This window comes from Equus quagga, chromosome 8 (genome assembly GCF_021613505.1).
Source record: "Equus quagga isolate Etosha38 chromosome 8, UCLA_HA_Equagga_1.0, whole genome shotgun sequence".
Lineage (NCBI taxonomy): Eukaryota > Metazoa > Chordata > Mammalia > Perissodactyla > Equidae > Equus > Equus quagga.
In genome coordinates this window covers 12,240,011-12,264,811 of record NC_060274.1, presented here as the reverse complement: position 1 = coordinate 12,264,811, position 24,801 = coordinate 12,240,011, and the positions used below count along the sequence as shown (strand labels likewise).

Genomic DNA, 24,801 nt, shown 5'->3' with positions numbered 1-24,801 from the left:
TCAAACCGGAGAGCTTTGCAAAAGACTTCACTAAAAGCTAGCTTAAGAGTTAAATGGTCGATCAACCATTCAAACATGAATTGACATTTCTCTGATACATACATTATAGGTAAAGCTATGAAAATTCAAAGTCGAGATAGAAGATTTTAACAGCAAAGGCCAGGAAACCAAACCAGTTAATTTTTCAGTAAAAGGAAACCTCTAACCCTTGAGCTTTTAAGCATTCCGACTGAGTATAAGAAAAACAAGGGGTCAAAGAATTCGCAAGGACAGTGTTATTTTTTTTCTTATTCATCTAAAATAATTTTAAGTAGAAAAATAGGGCTTATACTTGAGAAGCTACACAGCCAAATATCAAGGACAGTAAGAACTAGATAATTAACAGAGAGGTGACTCTCTCCCTGCTAGGGATGTGACCATTCAACAGCCAGGGTCCCCAGAGAGGGCAGGAGATAAGGAGGCTGATGCTGGACCCAGAAAGCAAAGCCCACAGGCCGCTCACATGAAGGACTTGAACACCATGACTTCAGCAGAAAACATGCGACCTGTGTTCAAGTTCAGCATTCTCTGTCACTGGCTCCATGACCTTCTGGAAGACATTAAACAACTCTGAGCCTCGGTTTCATCATCTATAAAATGAGGTCAGATGAGATTTGTTAAGGTCTCGTTACTGCTACACAGTCTGATTCTACTTTATGAGCTGTAACTTTATATAGTCTGTGTGTCTCTTAATGTGTGTGCACTGAATGCCTACACTTCCACCCTGCAGTCCTAGAGAGAAGCGAGTAAGGGGACTGTGCTCATTTATTTCTGTTTTATAACTCACAAAGCCAAGCAAAGAAAATATTTATTTAAAAATGTTTTCCGCGGCTAAAATACAAAATTACAAATAAGACAGTGTCAAGAACAAAGAGAGGGTATGTAAGAAAATCACGCTATATATTCTCCCATAGAAACTTCCACTTGCAAAATGTGAAAATCAGTCAGAGGACCAGTGGTACCCATACTTCTAAAGCATTCCATAAATTATAGACTCAATATAAACTCTTCTCAATATTCATATTAAAATCAACTTTTTTTGGTTAAAGAAAAATAATTGCATATGGTGAAGTCGAAGCAACACTATTATTAACAACCACACTGACATTCTGAGTCACTGAAAATATTACTCCATCTTTTAAGCCTGTTTCTTTGCTCTTTCCCAAAAAGAATTAGAGTACATGGTATTTTGCATCTCTACTGTGTTATTCAAGAACAGAAATACTATAATCATCATGTCAGCTAGGAAAAAAACCCAAGGACAAATCTAAAGGTTGAGAAAACCAACAAAGCAAACTATTAACATGCCCTCAACTCAAACCAACAGAAGAGAATGAACAGACTCATGAGAAGGAAGTGACAAGAAACTTAGGAAAGTGGGATGGCATCTTAGAGTCCCTCACAAATGCAAAAGGGTCCTACATTCTTGTGATGGATTTTATGGCCAAGTACTCTAAAGCAGTTTCTCAACTTCAGCATTATTGACATTTTGGGATGGTTAATGCTGAATAATTCTTTGTTGTGGGGGACTGTCCTGTGCACGGAAAGATGTTGACCAGCATCCCTAACCTCTATCCACTAGACACCAGAAGCTCCTCCCCCTAGTTGTGACAACTAAAAATGTCCCTAAGGGGTGGGTGAGGCAAATCACTCCATGAGAACCACTGCTCTAAAGGGCTTAAAAGAGAGAGATGTATCTAAGAAACAAAATTCTTATGATAGACTCATACATTATTTGAAAAGAAGGCATCTAAAGAACTGAACTAATGTAGTATATAATCCATTCTCAAAGGAATTCTGATATTAAAAAGCTGCTTACAGAAACAACTATGAAGCTGAATAAAATGCATGAAACAACAGTTTTCATAAACTGGACAACAGGCAGCATGGGACCGTGATCAGTGACAGAAGCTTACACCTGGGGGCCATTCTCAGGCTGCAGCACAGGGAAGAGGAACACAGAGCCCAGAGCACTCCCTGACCTGAGGAGACAGAGGCTGGAGTTCTGGGGGGCCAAGGCAGCCAGAATGTGCGGGGCTGACTACTGGAGATGTGGCCACGGGTTGGGGCAGGAGGAGAAGGGAGTGAGCAGAGCTCCTGAGATCTGCTCCTTTAAGTCTTTGGCTGAGCACTGATCTGTAAGTGCCTGAGGTTAACTCAAGGCTTGGGAGGCTGGGAGGCAGAACCATCAGAAAGCAGTAGGACAGAACAGAGCTCACGCAAGGCTAGAAATAGTTTGCATTTCCAGTAGCTAAAGTAGAGAGCCCTTGAAATACACAGGGCACTGGGGGGTTCCTCAGAAAGGTCGTGACTTAGTAGTGGGACTTAGCCTCTGATTAAAGGATCTGGACCCGTCATAACAAAGCCTAAAAGCAAGCCTCAAACCAACCTGCAAGTAACTTATCTACATACCGGAACAAAACCCACCATGCAACCCAATACAACAAAATCCAGCCCTCTACAACATTAAAAACAAACACAAAAACACTCATGATATCTGGTATCTTGTCAAAAATTACCAGGCTTGCAAAGCAGGAGAAAATGGGACATGTAGCAAAGAGGGAAAAAAAATCAACTAGTGGTGGGGGCCAGTCCGGTGGTGTAGTGATTAAGTTCAGGAGCTCCGCTTTGGTGGCCCAGGGTTTGCAGGTTTGGATCCCGGGCATGGACCCATACACTGCTCATCAAGCCTTGCTGTGGTTGTGTCCCACATACAAAACAGAGGAAGAGTGCCACAGCTGTTAGCTCTGGGACACTCTTCCTCAAGCAAAAAGAATATTGGCAATAATGTTAGCTCAGGGCCAATCTTCCTCACACTCACACAGAGACACAAAATCAACTGGTAAAACAGTGCAGAAATAACAGAAGTAATGAAATTAGTAGGCAAAGATCTTAAAACAGCTCTTTTAAATATTATACTTATACGCAAAGATGCCAAGGAAAGCAGGAACATAATGAGCAGAGAAAGGGAAGATAAATAAGAACCTAGACAGAACTTCTAGAGATAAAAATATAATATCTGAAATAAAAAATAAATTGAGTAAATGGGGTCAATCCCTTGGCACAGTGGTTAAGCTTGGCACCCTCTGCTTCAGTGGCCTGGGTTCATGGGTTCAGATCCTGAGCATGGACCTACACCACGTGTCAGCCATGCTGTGGTGGCAACCCACATATAAGATAGAGGAAGACTGGCACAGACGTTAGCTCAGGGCTAATCTTCCTCAAGCAAGAAAAACCCCGGAAGATTGACAACAGATGTTAGCTCAAGGCTAATCTTCCTCAGCAAAATAAAATAAAATAAATTGAGTAAACTTAACAACAGATTAGCCATTCCAGAAAAGAGTGGTGAATTTCAAGACACAGTAATTGTAATCAACTTCTATATATAGTGAACTACTAAATTTTTTCCTAAGAGTTAACCAAATATCCATGTATTTGCTAAGTAATTCTTCTTTTCCCCTGATTATGATCTGATTATTATTAGACACTAAGTTGTCTGATTCTGGGCCTTCTAATCTCTTCACTGATCTGTTTCATGCTGTGTCACAGTGCTTCGATTATTAGAGCTTTACAACACATTTTAATATTAGATAAGTAAGTCTTCCCTCATCACTCTTCTTTTTCAAAATTTTGTATCTATTCTTGCAGGTCCATTCCTTAAGATGACCCCTGGAACTCAACTACATCTCAAGACATTATCGAAAAACATAATTTGGAAAAGTAAGCATCTTTACAATAAAAATTTTTCCTTCCAGGGTTTTGATATTTCTGTTGACGTATCTCAGTGATCTTTGGAGACTCTTGGTAAAGTTTTGTGGTTATTTTTATATAGGTCCCTCTTTTTGCCTTAGGTTTCCAAAATAAACAATTATGTACCTCCAAATGTTATTTTTTACTTCTCTTTTCAATAATGGTATCTTTTATTTGCTTCAATCCCTACTGTATTTAGTTTTCTATTTATTTATCACTAATTCAATCCTAAACTCTCCCAAACTTGTACAACTACTCTTTCAATGTATTAAACATGACAGGTATTCTGTCAAATTCTTGATCTGCTCTGATGTGAACTGAATGTTCTTCCTGAGGATTCGCTCCTCCAGCTTCTATATTGGGCCTTCTGCTTCCTGGATTTCACATCATCTGTCTTCTTGGTGTCTCTAATCAGACCAATGCTTATATAAGCTTTGTCATTACGTCAGAGGTTTTGAAAGAGGTCAGTGAAGGGCAAACTTTTCAATAAATGGTGTTGAATTAACTGGGATATGTTAGAAATAGCAAAATTGGCTTCTACTTCAACCAAACAGAAAAATCAATCCCAAGTGGATTATAGATATAAATGTGAAAGGTAAAACAATAAAGCTTCTACAAGATAAGAGAAGACTATCTCCACAATCTCAGGATATAAAAGGATTTCTTCACCAAAATACAAAAAGCACTAACCATAAATTTAAAATTGCAAAAAGACAACAATAACAGGCCATAGAGTGGAAGAAGAAATTGGCAACACATTTAATTAATAAAGAACTAGTATGAAGAATATGTAAGAACTCCTTCAAATCATGAGAGAGACAAGCAACCCAACAGAAAAACGGGTAAGAGACAAGCACTTCACAGAACACGTTATCCAAAAGGCCAATAAACATGTAAAATGGTGCTCAATTTCATTAAAAATCAGCAAAAGACAAAAGAAAACCACAGTGACACATTCTTCCCAGGTTAACAAAAATGCCTAAGTTTGGTAATAGCACGTACTGAAAAGAATACTGAGCAAAATGAACTCACACACACTGTTGGTGGGAATATAAATGGGCATAACGACTAGAGAACAATTTAGAATTATCCAGCAAGGGTGAAGATTTGCAGACCTTATGATCCAGCATTGCCACTTCCGGGTATCACCCTAGAGAAATCTTGCCTATATGCTCCAGCTGACATAAATATAACAATGTTTATGATAGTTTTCTTTGTAGTAACAAAATATAAACAAATTCAGGGTCCCAAAAGAGGAGAATGGATAAATTATGACAGAGTTAAAGAGTGGGCAGTATACAGCTCTACAAACAAACTACAGCTATGACCAACATGGGTGACTCAGGATAAAAGAATACATACTGTATGAATCCATTTGTATGCAGTTCAAAAATGGACAAAACTAAAGTATATTAATTATATAGATAAGAATCTATGTAATAAACAACTCAGGGAATGCTAAGTCCCAAATTCATGGTATTGATTACCTTGGTAGTACATGGGGGACAGGAGATGCGATCAGAATGACGTATACAAGAGGGTGTCAAAGATGTTGGTAATTTAATTATTAATTTGACTGGGGGTAGGGATTTGACTGTCTTTCTATTAAGCCATACATATACATTATATACTCTTGCGTATTTATATGTCACGATAAAATTTTTTTAAAAACACTTAGTCTGCAGATCCCCTCCTTAAACCACTGCAGCTAAAACACTGACCTTGCCTACCCTGTAGGTTTACTTTCTAGAGAGGGAACCTGGAACACTCCTGCTGTGGGATCGCAGGCATAGCTGAGGTGGGGGATTAAGTGGAAGTCTATACGCTGAATAATGAGACACCAAACCCCCTCCCTCTCTCAGCTCCAAGTTGATTATCACATTCTCATTAAGTTCAACATATCAATTTTAACATATCATGTGCTAATCCCTATGTACTAATGTATCACCAACATCCCACAGTTTCGTCTTTCTTCAGTTGTTGTATGGCCACTCCATCCTACATTTACTATACTGCCTTCTTGAATGTCATGATGTCAATCACGTTCTCCATGGAGAGTTTACTGCAGTCACATCTGTCATCATCATTACATGTTTGATTTTTGGTTAAGCTGTTGTTGGGTTTTTCTGTGTGTATAAAGGAGTATTTACTTAATGCAGTATTATTTTGAATTTGATCATGTGATAAAATAGCCAGAAAAAGTTGAAACTTACCTCTGCCACTTCCTTTTGAAAAGTCAATGTCATCTGGGTTCTGCCATAAGCAAAAGGTCCATCTCTACGAGAAACATTTTCAAGCCACTTGATGATCAGTGGAGTTGATACACTAAAAGGCAGATTTCCAATAATATGTACATTTGGAGGATCTGGATGGCAGAAGAAAAAACAACTTGGAATGAATATATATTCTGAATAAATTTTAGTTAAGGGTAAAATCAAATTAGATATTAATAGCATCAAACAAAAATATATGAAAAGATATGGCTGAGTATTTTTTCAGTCCATTTATTCTTCAAAAGCAATATACTCTCACAATCAGCTTTGGATTATTAAGGGAAAAAATTCTACCTAATTAGTGTTCAGAGTTGGTTTATGGGAAAAGAGAATTTGCTTCGGACATGACGAGGTCAAAGTGCCTGTGGGACACCCAGATGAAGCTGTCAGAGGGTCAGAAGCCCAGGAAGGGGATACAGGCTGGACATAAAGATGTTAAGTGTCTGCATTATATAGGTGGTCAGTGAAACCATAGGAGTGGAGTAATGCAGTAATCTGTAGCATGAAAAGAGAGATGCCTCAAAAGAAAAATCTCAGAAACAACACGTAAGAGGTGGGTGGAAAAATAACCACCAGCAAAAGTTTGAGAAAGCTCCCAATAACGTTAAAGGAAAAGTAGGAGGGCCTGGTATCAGGGAAGACAGAAGCAGAGAAATCCTCCAGAAGACAGTAGTCAACAGTTAAATGAATGCTGGAGGACTCCAAGGTTTGAAACAGGCAATCAGGATGTCACGGTGACTCAAGTGTGGCTGGGGCAGGGGCGGAAACCTGAAGGCAGCGTGCTGAGAAGAGAGCGGCATGTTGGAAGGTGGAGGTGGACAGCGGGAACCAGTCCGAAGGAGCCCGGCTGTGGAGAGGCCAGAGGCACAGTCGCAGCTACACAGGCGTGCACCAAAATCGCTCCTCCATTTGTTCTGAGGGGTTGTGGAGGCAAGAAACCTACCCTGTCTACCTACATATTCCAAAGAGCTGGCACATAGCAGGAACCCCGTAAACACTGTCCACGAAGGAAGAGCGCCTTGGTTGGTCATTGAATGCAAAAGAATGGAAATAAAGGTACAGCAAAGGCTTGGGTGTGGCTTAGTTTACTAAAACATTTCTTTTTCACCACTGGGAAAAAGTAACACTTCAGAGTTCACCCCATCCTTACACGGTATCATAAAAATGACAAGTTTATGTGAACAGAACCCAAACCATTTGAAAAATATGACACAAATTAGAATTAAGAAAAAGTAATTCGATTTTATATTTTTGAAGAAAGTAGAACAGCAAAAAAAAATTACAATGCACAATACTTAATTCTGTTCAGATAATTTTTAAGATAAATGTATAACAACAAACATTTGTAATACATAATAAATAATATAAACATTTGTAATAAAAATAATTACAAAAGAAAATAAGAGAACCAACCCAAGTCACTTACCATCCTCCCAGTGTCTTTTAAGACTTTCTGGAAAAGCCCTTTCTATCTTAAATGTCAACACATCTCCATGGACAATTCTCAGTTTTCCAGGTGCTGCATCAGAAAGCATCTAGTTACAAAAAGGTCAATAAAATGAGCTCATACACTTTGGAGAAGAATGAAACTAATTTTTTTTTTTTTACTTCAAATCTGTGCATCATTAAATCAACCTGAAAAGCCAGAGAATAGGAGTGATCATTAATGAACTCGTAGTATACTGTGTCTGCTGCAATAGACAATTGTGGCGTTTCACTTTTAACACATAGCAATGACTGGGGATGGTAACAGATAATAGTATATCAATAGCTTATAATTTCACAAATAATATATCAACATAATTTTGACCCTCAGAATGATTTGTATTTCTGTATAAATTTAGCAAAAACTCAATTTCAATCCGTAAGTTTTTAAATTAAAGACTAAGGACATTATAATGAAGTACTGACAATTAATTAGGAATAAAGCATATGAAAGATGAGCTCAATTCAACTAAATCTTTATAGCCTAAATGTATACAAAAGATTCTATGTATTACCAAGATCTTTAACGTAATCCATGGGTAGATTCAAGCCAACAGGAAAGTCATTTGTCATGGCCGAGCTGTCTGAGACACTCAACATGACCACAGCGCCCCCAATCTTAATATTTCTTGATCCACAGGCACTTTGAACCTAATGAATCATCCTGCATGAACAGTAGCTACCTCCTAGCTTATTTCTACCTTCCTAACCATGTGCTTTCCTTCAGTCTTTCTGAGTAAAAAAGAAAAAGAAAAAAATGCACCCATTCCGCTGTTATCTTCTTTTTCTTCATTTCATCCACCTCAGCACCATACCTTAAGAAATGCTCTCACCAAAGTGCCGGCACCCAGCTAAAATGAGCCCTATAGCTAAGCCGTCTATAAATCTATGCTGTGTTAAGTGCCCCTGTACCCAACACAAACTTGATTCTCAAAGTCCTTGGTAAAAAAACCAGAGAAACCAGATGCAGTCCCTGAGCTTACAAGGTTTAAAACGTGGGAGTAAATATAATCAACAAGAACAAACATCATTACTAAAGTAATTAAAAGCAAGAGGCGACCCTCTGCCCACAGTAAGTCTCAGCTCAGGGAGCTCAAAGAACCTCGGCTCCATCCAATTCAAGGCATTTCTGCCCTGTGCACCCCGGGGTCTTGCTTTTCAATTGGTCCTCAATTAAAGCTGACTTCCTCTCCTAACTCTCTCCTTGCCTAACTCAGGCAGCTGACAGGAAGGATGAAAGAAACATCACATAAGCCAGAGAGGAGACACTGGACCAAGGCACCCAGGCTGTAGATTCCTCCTACCTTTGGGTCAACACTGTGCCTTGCACGTGCGTCTTTATAGCACTTAAAACACACTGGACCACAATGATGTCCATACAGGGTTCTCTCCCTGCAACAACATAGGCTCCTTAAGGGCAGCACCTGTCTCCTTCTACCTCACGGGCCTGCAGCTACAATAGTCCATAGTAGGGGCTTCATATATATTTGATGAGTGAATGAACAAGTAAATGACCAAACGGCATTCAATTTTCTGTCAAGTTGGAGACTTCCTCTGCTAGCCTTTGAGACTTTTGGCTCCCAAAATTTCTAAGGTCAAGAAACTTGCAAAGATTTATTTCACTGATAGGCAGAATTATACACGTAACGTTTGTTTTAGAAATACATGGCTGAAATGCCTATATTGGTAAAAGGCTAAACATTTTAAGTATGGGAATCATCCAGTTTGCTATGTTTAGTCATGGTAATTTAGTAAAAATAACTGCATACCTCTGATATTACTGTACTTACAGATTATTTTAAATTACCATGATTTGCTAAAACTTAATCTGATGAGTTCCAGACAATAAATCTTAGAAAACATAATAACTTCAATATACTGTAAATAAGGAGATAGTTCTCCATGCGACAGGCTGTTACTGTAGAAAACCTGTGTATTTAATAATAGAATTTACCGTCAATGAAGAACATTAGAATTTGTTTCTATAATTATGCCTCATATAATTAAAACAAAACAAATTAGCATACCAAAAACAAAAAGGCAGAACTAAAAGCTTATGTTTCACGATGTCAATATATAGAAAAGTAATTAGTAATTAAGACTAAAACCTAACAATGTAAACTTGGCTCTTTGGCATTAATTTACATGCTCTGATAACCACATCTGGAATATTATTTTTTCCACATTGACACACACAGCTGCATACCAGCAAACTGATATAATTCGCATTCGCCTTCCTCTCATAGGGTTAAAGTTCCACTTCTGTTGTGTCTCTTTGGGACTCCCCTTCAGGCGTAAGTCTCAGTCAATGACAAAGCAAACCCTCTCATTCTTTAAAACGTCTCCCTCTTCCATGACTACTTTGTAGTTGCTTCCCCTTCCCAACTCCCCACTGCAGAAAGAATGGAGGCTGGAGCTCACAGCTTTACGTGAGGGCCCTGCAGCAATTATCAGGGGAAAAAGCGCCACACAAACTGAAATGATAGTATGATTACAGACAACAGCCATTTAAACACCTAATGATACTCAGCAGAGACACAGAAGGACTTTCTAACCAACCGCTAACAGAGAAAAATGTTTTTATTATCATAATGATATTGGAGCATGGTGGAGGGGTGGAAAAGATCACTATTACAGCCCTTCAAGAATAACACTGTGCATTACACTTCAAAACCCTGGAGATGTTACCTCGTCATGTGCTCAAAGGCACAGCTGACTATGAATGCAGACACTTGATTACAGCCAAATGAGTATTTTTACAGACACTCTTAAATTGTTCTATCATTTTTATTTTAGTTTTCAATCCTATATTCTTTCAAAATGAGATGTAAGTAAGCTTAGAGTAAAAGCCATTCATTAAATAAGGCTGTAAAAGAAGAAACAGAAAACCAAAACCATGCAAAGGAGAAGCATGCATGTAAATCATACGAGCCAACAATCCTCGAGATGTTAGCTCTCACGACTGACACAGTGAATTATGTAATTCTTATTCTCTATTGGAAGTACTTATATCAAGTACTTATATCAAGTCTCCAAGAGAGAAAATGTTTTTTTTCTGGTATTAAATAGGTTTTCCAAAGGGTACCTGGAACAAAATAATGGAGAATGTCTTTAATAAAAATGAGAAAAACGCAGAAGTATTGTTCATATGGTCACTTAAAAATCTCTCTCCTCTAACAAGTCAAGGCTTAGTGAAGGCTTTTCTGCGGAAGGCAAGTAACGACAGTCCTTCTACGTAGTTTCTTGGTGATCTAATTTGATGAAGAAAGAATTTACGCAAGTCTTGGAACTTACGCACAATTACAAATTCCTTGAGAACGAAAAACAGTATCGAATAGCTATTTTGTGTGTTTTATGCGACCTTCTCACGGCGAGGGCTCATGGCAGCCAACACTGTACAGTGGGCTAAGCATTCCTTTCACAGCCCAGGGTATTACCTTCTTCCTGACTTGCCACACAGTAGAAACCCAAACACTGCTGAAATGAGGGCTGGGCAAACTGTTAGGTAAACTACATGAGAATGAAGGAATCTACAATACGCAATATGAGAGGTGAAAAATAAAATTTTTATTCTTACTAGAATACACAGAAAAGAGTCATACTGTTAGACTAATAGAATTTAAGATAATGTTACAATAGACTCTTTCGAGGGTGAAGATTATGGCATAATTTCAAAAAGTCAACTTGCTTTGCTTTATATTCTTTTCATTTTTTATTTTTTTGAGGAAGATTGGCCCTGAGCTAACATCTGTTGCCACCTTCCTCTTTTTGCTTTAGGAAGATTGTGGCTGAGCTAAGATCTGTGCCAATCTTCCTCTATTTTATATGGGATGCCACCACAGCATGGCTCGATGAGTGGTGTGTATGTCCGTGCTGGGGATTCAAACCTGCGAACTTAACCACTACACCACTGGGCCGGCCCCTTGCTTTGCTTTTTAAACAGGACCAGAACATGTACAGGAGAAACTCATTTACTCAGCCTCATCAAGGAATTAGATGTTTGATTTAGCACATTTTTCTATTCAACCAATGTTTACTCCTTGAAGCGTTAACATTTCTTAAAAAGAAACTTACAGGTGGAAATCTTTCTAAACTATATCGCATGCTTCTCTCCCTTAAGCTAACAACAATGAACCCAATTTCACCCTTTCCTTGATGACTTGGGTCACTGTTGTCAGTAGAGTACCAGCCTTAATGGTTATGATCTTTTACTAGTGCGCTTTTTTCAGTTTTTATATTTGCTTTTCATAGCTTGTCTGCCACAGTAATAACTTCTTGCCGTTGTGAGTGGGTCAGTTTCTAGCACTGATCTCTGTACTTCCAATTTGCAGTGGACTAGGAAATCACTTTGGCTGTAAGCTACCTTTTGCTTAGTTGTTGAGTTCTGTCTATGTTATGATTAATTATGGTTATATCTATATCAAGTAAGTTATGTGTGTAAAGTATGTAATCATCTCACAACAGAAAGTCAGGCAATCTCCCTTTTTAAAAATTTGCTTGAGATGAAAGCATTTCAAATTTTTATTATCTCTGATTAAAAACAGCTCCTTTGCCAGGATGACTAAATCACTTTATATGTCCCTTTATAAGATGATGGGGAATGGGAATAATTATCATAGCAAACGTTTATTGGCTACTGGCAATATGCCAGGCTTTTTACATAAATTTCTATCTATCCTTGCAATAACCACAAAAGATAACTATTATTCCCATGCTGCAGATGAGAAGCTGAAGCTAAAAAAGTTTCAACAGCAAGCTCAAGGTCACAAAGCTGGTACATGCCATATGTGAGACCTGAACACAAGCCTATTTGATTCTCAATCCCATGAACTTTCCACTTTGCCTATCAAGTAGAAATAACCACTCTGTTTACCCATTATAAAACCTAGAGGCAATACTAACAATAATCGAAGATGTACTATTGCCAAAATTCCATGTAAGCACATAACACTTAAGAAGAATCCTAGAGCTTCTCACTCCAGCCAAGATGCAATATAAGGGACCAGATATACTCTTCTGCCTTAACAAATAAAAGATGGACAAAATAGATGAACCAATTTTCACACATCGGACAACAGGAAGCATAGGAAAACCTGCAGCTCCAAGAAGGTTAAGGAGCCCCACACACAAGAAACACAAAGAAAATGACACCAAGGCACATCGCGACAAAACTGCTCAAAACCAGTGATAAAGAGGAAATCTTAAAAGTAGCCAGAGAAAAAGGCAGACAAGCAAAGATGAGGATGACAAGAGATTTCTTGTCAGAAACAATGCGAGTGAGAATTGAGCATAGTAGTATCTTTGGAGTACTGAAAGAAACTACTAGTATGTTTTTCAAAAATGAAGGCAAAATAAAACACTTTTTCAGACATACAAATGCTGAAAGATTCATCACCAACAGACCCGCACTAAGGAAAGGCTAAGAGAATTCTTTCAGGCAGAAAGAAAATGATACTAAATGGAAATACGGATGAGGAACAGTCAAAAGACTAACTACAGGGGTTAAGATGTAAGAATTTTTTCTTATTATTTAAACATCTTTAATATAGAACTGTTTTAAAACAAAAGTAGCATTGTATTGTGAACTTTGTAACATATGAAGAAGTAAAATGTATGACAACAATAACACAAAGGCCCGGCAGGGAGAGACGCAAGCACACTATTCTAAGATGTGCACACTGTAATGACGTCGTCGTATAATATTACTTGAAGAGAGACTGGGATGTGTTAAAGATGTACGCTGTATACCTTCAACAAACCACTAAAATAACAAAACAAAGGGTTACAGAAAATAAACCACAGTTGGCTGAATACTGCCCGGTCGCACAAACATGTCTACATCCTGATCCCTGGAACCTGTGACTATGTTACCTACACAGTAAAAGGGACTTTGCAGATCTGACTGAATTAAAGATCCTCAGACGGGGAGATTTTCCTGGATTATCCAGCTGGACCCAAAGTAATCACAAGGGTCCTTCTAAGAGAGAGACAGGAGGATTGGAGTCAACAGGTAGGAGATGTGGAAGCAAGAGGTCCACGGGCTGTTGAATACAGATGGCCTCCAGAAGCTGAAAAGGCAAGGAAACAACTCTTCCTGAAGCCTTCAGAAGGAATGCAGCCCAACTGACCTTGACCTTAGCCTCTGACGCCCAGAACTGTAAGAGAATAAATCTGTGTCACTTTAAGCTAATGAGTTTGTGTAATCTGTTACAGCAACAATACAAAACTAATACATAAGGCAGAGATGGTTAGATTGTTGGGAAAAAAGCAAGACAACTATATGCTGCCTACAAGAAACTCACTTTAAATATAAAGACACAAATAGATTAAAAGAATAGAAAAAATATGCCAGTCTCATGCAAATCTGAAGAAAGCTGGAATGGCTACGTTAATATCAGACGAAGTAGATTTCAGAGGAAAGAATATCATCAGGGATCATGAGGATCATTTCCTAATGATAAAGGAGCCAATCATCACAAAGACATTACAATCCTAAATGTTTATGAACCTAATAACAGTGCTTCAAAATAGATGAAACTAAAACAGACAGAACTGCAAGGAGGGACAGACAAATCTGCAATAACAGTAAGAGAGGTTGATACCCTTCTCTCAATAAATGACAGAACAAGTAGACAAAAAATCACTAAGGATATAGAAGACTCAAATAACACCAGCTTGACCTAATTGAAATTTATGCTCCACCCTACAGTAGCAGAATGCATATTCTTTTCACCAGAACACATACTTACAGAAGAATATATAGTCTTTTCAGCAGAATGCATATTCTTTTCAAGTGCATAAGGAATATTTACCAAGATAGATCATATTCTATGCCATAAAACAAGTCTGAAAATTAAAAATGATTTAAGTCATGCAAAGTATGTTCTCTGATAACAATGGAATTAAACTAAAGATTAATAACAGAGTGTATGGAAAAAACCCAAGTTTTCAAACTAAATGATACACTTCTAGATAACCCACAAGTCAAATAGGAAATTAAAAGGAAAACTGAAGCTGAAGGTTTATGTGGGAATTTTGAACTTTTTTGGGAGTCTTTCTTTAAATCTAATCTCAAAAAACTTTTAAAGAAAGGAAATTAGAAAGTATTCTGAATGGATTGAAAAGGAAAACACAACATATCAAAATTTGTGAGATCCCGCTAAAGCTGTACTGTGAGGAACATTTATAGCACTAAACACATAAGAAAGTAAGAAAGGCCTTAAAAAAATGACCTCAGCTTCCACCTTGGAAAACTATAGAAAGAAGAACAAATTAAACCTAAAGCAAGCAGAAGGAAAAATATGACAAAGACTTCAGAGCAGAAATCAATGAAATAGAAAACAGAAAACAGCAGAGAAAAATCAATGAAATCAAAAGCTGTTCTTTGTTTTGAGAAGATCAATAAAGTTGACCAATCTGTATGTAGCCAGACTGATTAGGGGAAAAAAAAGAGAGACATGCAAATTACCAATATCAGGAATGAGGGAGATAATACCACTACAGATTCTACAGATGGTTGGTCTACCATTAGAAAAATCAGTATAATTCATCATATTAACAAACTAAAAGAGAAAAGCTGTATGGTTATCTCAATAAACTCAGAAAAATACTTTTGCAAATCCAAAATCCATTATTTCTTTTTATTATTTTTTGTGGGTGTGAGAAGGATTGACCCTGAGGTAACATCTGTTGCCAATCTTCCTCTTTTTTTTCGCTTGAGGAATACTGTCACTGAGCTAACATCTATGCCAATCTTCCTCTATTTTACGTGGGACGCTGCCACAGCATCGCTTGATGAGCAGTGCTAGGTCTGCACCCAGGATCTGAACCTGTGAACCCCAGGTCACTGAAGCAGAATACGCGAACTCAACCACTATGCTACCAGCCTGGCCCCAGGTATTCATTATTAAAAAAAGAAAAACAACACCTCTCAGCCAACTAGGAAGAGCAGGGACCTTCCTCAACCTGACAAAGGAGATCTAGGAAACCCTACAACAACATGATACTCAATGGTGAAAGCCTGAATGCTCTGTTCCTGAGATCACGGACAAACAAAGACGTCTATTCCTACCACTTCTATTTAAATTGTACTGGAAGTCCTAGTCAGTGCAATAAGACAAGAAGACATAGAGGCAAACAGGTTGGAATGGAGGAGGTAAAACTGTCTTTATTTGCAGGTGAAATGCTAGTATATGCAGAAAATCTTACAAAATATCCTCTAATAAGTGAGCATTTAGGTTGTAGGATACAAAGTCAACACCCAAAAATAAATGGTATTTCTATATAGTAGAAATAAACAACTGGAAATGGAAATTAAAAACCAGTACCATGTACAATAGCATCAAAAAATATGAAACAGGGGTAAATTTGATAAACAATGTGCAAGACTTGTACATTTAGAACTATAAAACCCTGCTGAGAGAAATCAGAGAACACCTAAATGAATGGGGAGACACATCACGTTTATACATCAGACTACTATGTCACTAAGATGCCAGTTCTCCCCAAAGTGATCTTTTCTTTTAATCCAATCCCAATCAAAATCCCATCAGGCGGCTGGCCCCGTGGCCGAGTGGTTAAGTTCGCACGCTCCGCTGCAGGCGGCCCAGTGTTTCGTTGGTTCGAATCCTGGGTGCAGACATGGCACTGCTCATCAAACCACGCTGAGGCAGTGTCCCACATGCCACAACTAGAAGGACCCACAACAAAGAACACACAACTATGTACCGGGGGGCTTTGGGGAGAAAAAGGAAAAAAATAAAATCTTTAAAAAAAAAAAATCCCATCAGGCTTTTTTAAAATAAAGGAAACTGACAATCTGATTTTAAAACTATATGGAAATGCAAAAGACCTAGAATAGCCAAAACAATTTTGAAAAAGAAGAACAAGGTCGAAGACTTCACTACCTGCTCTCAAATCTCGCTATAAAGCTAGATGGTTGGTATTGGTGAAAAGACAGACCTGTATATCAATGGAACAGAACCGCATGTCCACAAAGAGACCAACACATATAAGATCAAGTGATTCTGGACAACAGTTCCAAGGCAATTCGATAAGGAAAAGATAATATTTTCAATAAATGGTAAAAAAAAAAATGAACCTCTACCCTTACCTCATACTATATACAAAAGCTAACTCAAAATGTCTATCACAGACTTACACATAAAAGCTAAAACTATAAAACATCTAGAAGAAAACATAGGAGAAATTCTTAGTTTTAGTTTTGACAATTATTTTTAAAATAAGACACAAAACAGGTCAAATTTAAAAGGAAAAAATGATAAATTGCACTTCATAAAAACTAAGTATTTGCTCTTCAAAAAACACTGTTAATTGTCTAAGAAAATAAAAAGGTAAGACACATCTGAGGAGAAAGCACTGCAAAACACGTATCTGACAAAGCACTTGTATCTAAACTATATAAAGCTCTCTTATGATTCAATAATAAGACAAACAACCCATTTAAAAAATGCTCAAAATATCTGCACAAACAATTCCCCAAAGAAGATAGATGGGTAGCAAAAAAGCACATGAAAATACGTCCAATATCATTATTCATTAGGGAAATGCAAATAAAAACCACAATAGGCTACCACTGAATACTCACTAGGATGGTTAAAATGAAAAAGACTGACCATACCGAGTGTGAGCAAGCATGTGCAGCAACTGGAACTCTCAAGCACAACTGGTGGGAATGTTACACGGTACAGCTGCCTTGTAAACAGTTTGGTAGTTTCACAAAAACTTAACATATATCTACCATCGGACCTGCACATTCCACATCTAGTTCTTCCCTGAAGAGAAACAAAAGTATATCTTCAACGAAGATATGCATGTCAATGCTCATAATAACTTTATGTGTAATGGCCAAAAAGCAGAAACAACCCAAAGTCCACCAACTGGTGAAAGGATTTACAAATTTGGTCTATCTATACAATGGAATACTAGTCAGCAATAAACAGGAGCAAACTATCAATAAACACCTCAACATGGATGAATTTCAAACTAATTATGCTCAGTGAGAGACATGAGGCAAAAAAAGTATATACTGTATGATTCCATTTATATAAAATTCTAAAAAACGGATAACAATCTACAGTGACAAAGCAGAACAGTGGTTGTCAGGATAGGGAAGAGGAGGAGGGAAGCTTGAATTATAAAGGAACACGAGGGATCTCGAAGGCGATGGATGTTCACTTTCCTGATTGCGGTGACACTTTCACGTGATTATGCATTTGTCAAAACTCAGTCATTTCTATGCTTTTAATATGTACAGTTTATTGAACATTAATTATACCTCAATAAAGCTGTAAAACAAAGTAGTTAGTGCAGTAAAATCACCACAAATATTAGTTATTGTTATTAATATATGAAATCTTTAAAACAAACAAAAAAAATGAAGAAGAATTCGGACCGCTTATCTGAAGGAGAACCCATTACTTATAGAGTTATCACCAATTCAGAAATAGGGGAAGAACTTATCAAGACTTCAAGCTCCCTGAGGTGTCAAGAAATCTCACTCCCTCCAAGGCATACAGAATTGACCAGCTAAAAAATGTAACAATAAACAACCAAAAAATAATAAACAAAAAAAAATCCTGAGAGAATGCCACAACATTAAAAGAAGCCCTAGATGTCCCATGCCAGTTTGATGAGCTGGAGAAAGCCCCGGGGTTCCCCCAGCACCAGGCATTTTCTAGTGCTCCAAAGGACTAACATTACTTTTCTCCTGTACCTCTTTCCAGATTAGCAGTCTCCTGATCAGTCCTTAACTACGAGAGATGCCCAAGGCATGGGGTTGATAATTTAATCTATTACTGATATTGAAAATTGTATTGAGTGCTTACTAAGTATGAAGCATTCGCTTAATCCTCATAACAATCCCATGAGCGAACCGAGGCACAGAGAGAGTGAGTTACCTGCCCAACGTGACACAACCTAAATGGAAAAGGCTGAAGTTAAACCCAGGTTGAAGTCTGCGTTCTGTGCCACAAAACTATACTGTGATGCTTTCACATATTAGATGTGTTCTTACTTTACAACATGCTGATAGCGAAAGCTATATGTTATCACTGTATTTTTTCCCCTAAAATGCCTCATGATGTTATAAGAATTGAATTAAACTACAAATAGCATACTTTCAGCTAGAAGACATTTTATAATTTATTACAATTTCTTTAAAAAGTAATTCTATTAGCTTAGAAATCACTAAAATGGAATCTTCAAAATAGATCACTCTCCTTCAGCCTTGACTCAGTTTTATGATTTAGTACCTCTAAAAGAAAGTGGTTTTACATATTGAAACATTCTTTACAGGAAAATGAAGTCTATTTGATATTTCAGTACCCAACATTTCTTTTTAAGGCAAATTCCTTTCCTGCATATAAGACATTAAGAATTAATTTTGCTTCTTCTACAGAAACAGGTAAGTCAAATATACATTTCCTGCAGGGTAATTTACCTTGAAATTAACCTTCACATTTAGAAAAGAGAGCACAAAACTTTTTGATAATCAATGCTACACAATTACTTTCACTATTAAATGACACATTCAGTCAGCTAATTACGATACATAGACAACCTTTTTATTTCCCATGTGAGACATTCCTGAACACCTGCTATGTACCGGGCACTCTTATATACGGCAGAGATACACCAGTGGACAAAACAGACAAAAATCTCTACCCTCATGGCACTCACATTCCAGAAGAGCGAGATCAGCAACAAACACGTAAGAGGAACATATCGATAGTGTCAGATGATGATAAGGCTAACGAGATCAATAAAACACAGCAGGGCCTTAGGAGCGCAGGGACTCAGGGAGTGCTGTTGAGGAGAGGAGGATGCAGTCGTCTTTTAAACACCCTGTCTTCAAAGATCTTTAATTGAGTGCTGGTCCGGTGGTGCAGCAGTGAAGTGCACACATTTGGCTTCAGCGGCCTGGGGTTCACCAGTTTGGATCCCGTGTGAGGACATGGCACCACTTGGCAAGCCATGCTGTGGTAGGCGGCCAACATATAAAGTAGAAGAAGATGGGCACGGATGTTAGCTCAGGGCCAGTCTTCCTCAGCAAAAACAGGAGGATTGGCAGCACATGTTAGCTCAGGGCTAATCTTCCTCAAAGAAAAAAAAGATCTTTAATTGAGATCAGAGAGGAGAATATGTCGATTAAGATGGGGATCAACAGAAATCTGATTCACCTCCTTGCCTAATGAGAAAGAATTACACATAACAGATGGTGACACTGAGGGTTAAGAAGTCTCTTCAAGGGTAAAACTCAGAGGAGTATTCCCTGCGTTCAGAAAGGGCGAGATGAATAAACCTGAAGGGAATTACACAGTGTTATTCAGTTCCTTTTTGTCATCTCATGACCTCACCAGAAATAATAACATGCCCACTTCCACCTCCAATTGAGATAAAGTGTTTCAAAGCAAAAATCACTATTAAATTTCACATTTGATCAGAGAATATGTACCATATAACAATCTTAAAATAAAGTTATACATCTGAAACCAATTCTGTCAAATAAGACTGGCAAAATTAGATAAAATTAAATATTATATGATTTTTAAAGCATAAAAATTGGATATAGCAAAATAACGAGGGAAAAAACCCTAGCTTTCTAAAAAAAAATCAGATGCATGCACATACAGCCCTAGATTTTCAAACAAATTTTCTCAAACTGTTCTGACAAAAATTAAACATTTTTCCATTATTATATACACAAGTATTACAATGTACTAATTTAATTAATTTATTAATTAATTAATTTATTTTGTGAGGAAGATTGGCCCCGGGCTAACATCTGTGCCAATCTTCCTCTATATTTATGTGGAATGCACCCACAGCATGGTCCACACCCAGGGTCCAAACCTATGAACCCTGGGCCACTGAAGGAGAGCGTGCCAACTTAACCACTATGCCACCGGGCCAGCCCCCTAGAACGTACGAATTTCAAACCAATTTCTCCCATTGTATGAAAGTAATAATGCAGATAATTTTACTAATCTATTGGACTCACTTAATATATTGCTACTTATCTGAACCAAAGGCTAAGGGCTCTTTTAAAGTTTTAGAATGACAGAGGAATCAAACAAAGGCCCTTAAGTCAGTAAGTGCCCCCTATGAAGAATTCCCTTTACAAGATCCTTGATAGGATCTTTTCTACTGTTTGCCAACGTATTAAAAATATAAGTCCCTCCTTATTTTAAATTCACATCTGCCTCCTTCAATTCCCACTTATTTGCTTTAATTCTTTCCCCAGGAAGATCAAAGTAAGCCTATCCTCTCCACTGCCAATTCCTGATAGGCAGCTATGAAGTCCCTCACTCAAGGCTTCTCTTCACCAGTTCCTTAAACATTTCTCCTATAATTACAGTACCTACTGTTTTAAAGATGCATGTATCACTGCATTCAGACCTCACCTTAAATCTGTAAGTGGTACAACTTCAGTCCTTCACTTAAATTCTCTTAAACAAATGCCTAAGCTTAACAATTAGTCTCTCTCAATAAAGCATATGTCTTCTTTATGAATATGACTTATTTTTGAAGGAATGGGCCATGACACTAGAGCTATCAGATTTTTTAAAAAGGTCACACAACAAATTAGTTTGTTTAGCATTACTGCATAAAGCAGGTTTATTCAATTGTGGTCAACAGACCATGTGAAGATGCTTGTCAGAAATGCAGCTTTCCAGACCTCTGCAAACTACAGAATCGCAATCTCTGGAATGCAGCCAGGGGATCCACAGTTTGAGGAGGAACCTATCCTTGAATACCCTGGGGTTTAAGAATCATAGCCTAAAGATTTAAAGTGGGTTTTTGCCTCCTAAGAAAGACACATTAAGTACCTCACCTGTAATCCAGGAAGAAATCGACTATCCTTTTCAACCACCAGAAGTTCAGCAACACCGGCATTGAGAATGGATCTCGTGATTCCCCCTGGTCCAGGGCCCACTTCATAAACATAAGCATTTGTCAGAGTGCCAGCTTTCCTTACAATTTTATCTAGAGAAAAGAAAGTTTGAGTTATCTCGATTATCTTGGAAAACTGCAAAGTGCAGAATTTAAAAAGAAAACTAATCTATACAAAATCTTATCAGCCATTGCTCAATTAATTCTTTATATACAATATTTATCTAATTATTTAACTCTCAACCCAAACCAACATATAGTGGTCAATCAATGTTCTATCACATCACAGTTGAGTCATACCAGTTCCTTAACCAAAATAGGATCATTGTGACAAATTTCATTAAATTTAGCTACTATTCTATTTTCTAATCAGTTCCTCAGCCAAACCAATCAGTTCCTAAGAGGAAAGTGACTGGATTAGCATGCGGCACTTCGCTACAGTTGTTGAACATCAAATATTTGAGTAAGCAAGACTAGCTTCACATTCAGAATTTTCAATGTTGTTAGTTAAAAATCCAGAAGCAAAAAGTGCTGGCAGTCTCCATTTTTACCTATAGACATCTAGCCAATGGCAACAGTAACAAGTTCCTAGATCAGAGGACTTGCAGAAATTCGGATTCTTGGTCATTTTTAGGAAAAAGTTAAATATAACAGTGGAGGCTTTTCAAGCTTTGCAAACATTTAAGTCGATATCGAAAAATTAAATTTTTAATTAATTTCTTTAAATCAGGAGACCTTAAGAAATCAGGGAAAAGCAGATTACTGAGGATTCATTGCAAGTAATCACTTCTGGAAAAATACACAATGAGCTGGTCTTACTGACTGTGAGATACTGAAATCCAAGCAACTGGGCCTGGTGGGATTGTGACAATTCAGTCACTGAAAAAACACCAGTACTTCATGGCAGTGTTTGGTGATACTGTGCAGTCCCATTTTTGCTTCTGTTGATAACCTACCTTTGCAGGCTTAAAGGCAAAAACAGTGTGTCAACCAACCAGAAACAGTTTTCTCTTTTAACGGGGGCAGGAAGAGAATTAGCAACCACTGACCATCTATTTGTTAGAAGTGCTTTCCATGCTTTTTCACAACAAATCTTTGCAACACGTTACCTAAGAACTACTATGCCAATAAACCTTTCAGTCTCCTTGTCTGTTGGTTTACGTGTGCAAACTTATCTAGAAAGCAAACGGCTGAGAAGCAACTTCAGGTCAGGTGTCAATTATAAAGCCAATCCTTCCTCCACTACAGACCATACCTCCCGGAGGAAACAGAGATTATACAGTAAGCGCAGGCAGGATGAAGCGAATTTAATATTCTCATTTTTAAGAGAGCTATTGCAGCTGGCAGATCAGTGGCTCTGCTCTCAAACTTTTCCACCACAAATACAGGAATATCAAAGACGCACTGTCAATTCACCAAGCTTGGGTTTCAACTGTGCTCTGCTCTCTCCTGAGCTTCTCACCTCAGACAAGTACCTTAATCTTCCCTGACTTTGGTTCCCACAGAAGGGAGAATAAGAGTATCCAGATTCTGGAATTTACTCCCGAGGCTGAATAAAGGCTCAGATGAGAAAACGTATAAGAAGGAATTTTTTTAACACAAAGATCTATATTTTCACCATTTCAGAATGGTGCTTTAAATATCTAGATTGTGGCTAACGATTGCCAGAAAAGGCAGAAAAGAATTTTAGAGGTGGGTAACCCCAGCTCTTGTAGGAGGGCCCTCTTCCATCTAAGAGAGGAGAAAACTGAAGCAGAGTTAAGTTATTCCCAAAGGCATACTCCTACTGGCAGCATAAATAAACCATTTTATTCGTACTTTGTGCACTGTACTTCATTTAACTGAAAGTGAACTTTCTGGGTGTGACTTACTGATCTTTTCAACTTCTGACGGGGGGCCGAATAGAATATCAAAATCTTAAAGACGGTAAGGACTCCACCAACGAATTAGTGTTAGTATCTGTAACACGTCTTATTCTTGCAATCTCATCTTTTAGAAGAGTATCACTGAGAAACGGGGGTGGTGGTTAAACAATGTCTACATTTACCAAAACCGCTCAAACTCTGTGCTTCAAACTGGGGAATTTATCCAACATCAATTGTTCCTCAGAAAAACTGATTCACAATAAGGAGTGGGAATGTACACTTGCTAAATGGAAGCTCCCTGCGGACAGACTGCCTCGTCCACTGTCACAGCGCATCCTCAGCACGAGCACCTAGAATGCTCCATATATATTTACTGAACGCACATGCGAGCCTTCGAGGGTTTCTTAGACTCAACAAGAAACCGTTTAAAGAAGTCCTACGAGTGATACTTTTTCGACCTGTTGTTGACAAAATCCCTGCACTAATTTAATTCTGATCATTTGAAACTACAGGAAAAGCCAATCTCCTCAACACATGCAATGCACGTCCTAGGGCGACCGCAGCGAGATTCGAATCCGTCTCCCCGGGTGGGGTTCCGGGAGCAAACCCCGAACCCACGCGTCCCCTGGGCGGTGGGGCTCCGGAGTTTGGCACAAAGCGGTGGAAGGATCTGACTAAAGGTCCCCTGCACCCAGAGCCTGACCTCGGACACCCGCCCGCAGGACCCCCGGCCAGCGCCCCCAGGGACGCGGGGGAGACCCTTGGGAGCACTGATAAGCCATCCACCTGTGAGCCTCAAGTCCAGGAGAAAATTCTGGGAGAGCTGCTTCGCCGCATGCAGTCTGAACAACTTAATGATTTCCCGAATCGTGGGCAACGGCGGGAGACGGAAGGCGCTGAGAGAGCCCCCGGCAGCCATGACGCCCGAGAGGCAGCCCGGACCTCCCGCGAGCCTCTCCACGCAGCTCCCGCAGCACCCGGCGGGGGAGGAGCCTGGGGCACTACGGCCCGCCTCTGAGCCCACCTCATTGGTCGGATGGACCCCGACGGAAGCGCTGAGCGCGGACAGGAAATCCGGGCGCACCCAGAGCGCATGCGCGGCGAACCGCTTCACGCGGTGCAGGCTGGGTGCGCCCTGCGCCCGCACGAGTGGGCGGTGGAGGAGCCGCGGGGGCGAGGCTTTTCCGGGTGGCAGGAGCGGCCCGTAGGGCGGGGCGGGGAGAGGCGGGGCCTGAGCAGGGATGGGGAGGGGCGGATCCGAGGATCGGAGGAGCCCGGCAAAGCACCGGCCGATCGGCGTTCCCAATACCTCTCTCTGAATAGTTGCGGGAAACTGATTGGCAGCAATTGGCAAAAACTCTCTCTTAAGGTTGGATGTTTTGAGAACCTCAGCACTGCAGGTGCCGGATGGCAGGTTTCTACCTTCTCTCAGCCTTAATGTTTTCATCTGTTAAATGGACATAATGTCTGCCTTA

At 38.9% G+C, this 24,801-nt stretch overlaps 1 protein-coding gene across 2 annotated transcripts in view; it reads right to left on the bottom strand.

The window, feature by feature from the left end:
• TFB1M (transcription factor B1, mitochondrial) overlaps window positions 1-24,307 on the bottom strand; it is a 68,356-nt gene extending 44,049 nt beyond the window's left edge. The window contains exons 1-5 of one of the 2 annotated variants that reach the window (XM_046669297.1): window positions 24,113-24,307; window positions 21,403-21,554; window positions 17,188-17,341; window positions 7,489-7,581; window positions 6,003-6,154 (exon numbers count right to left, since the gene is read on the bottom strand). In XM_046669297.1, coding sequence (XP_046525253.1) covers window positions 6,003-6,154; window positions 7,489-7,581; window positions 17,188-17,341; window positions 21,403-21,554; window positions 24,113-24,245 — 684 coding nt within the window. In that variant the 5' untranslated portion in view covers window positions 24,246-24,307. Of the gene's footprint in view, window positions 1-6,002; window positions 6,155-7,488; window positions 7,598-17,187; window positions 17,342-21,402; window positions 21,555-24,112 lie in introns of both variants that reach the window. The other variant, XM_046669298.1, reaches the window with a different exon arrangement.
• Window positions 24,308-24,801: the final 494 nt, after the last annotated feature.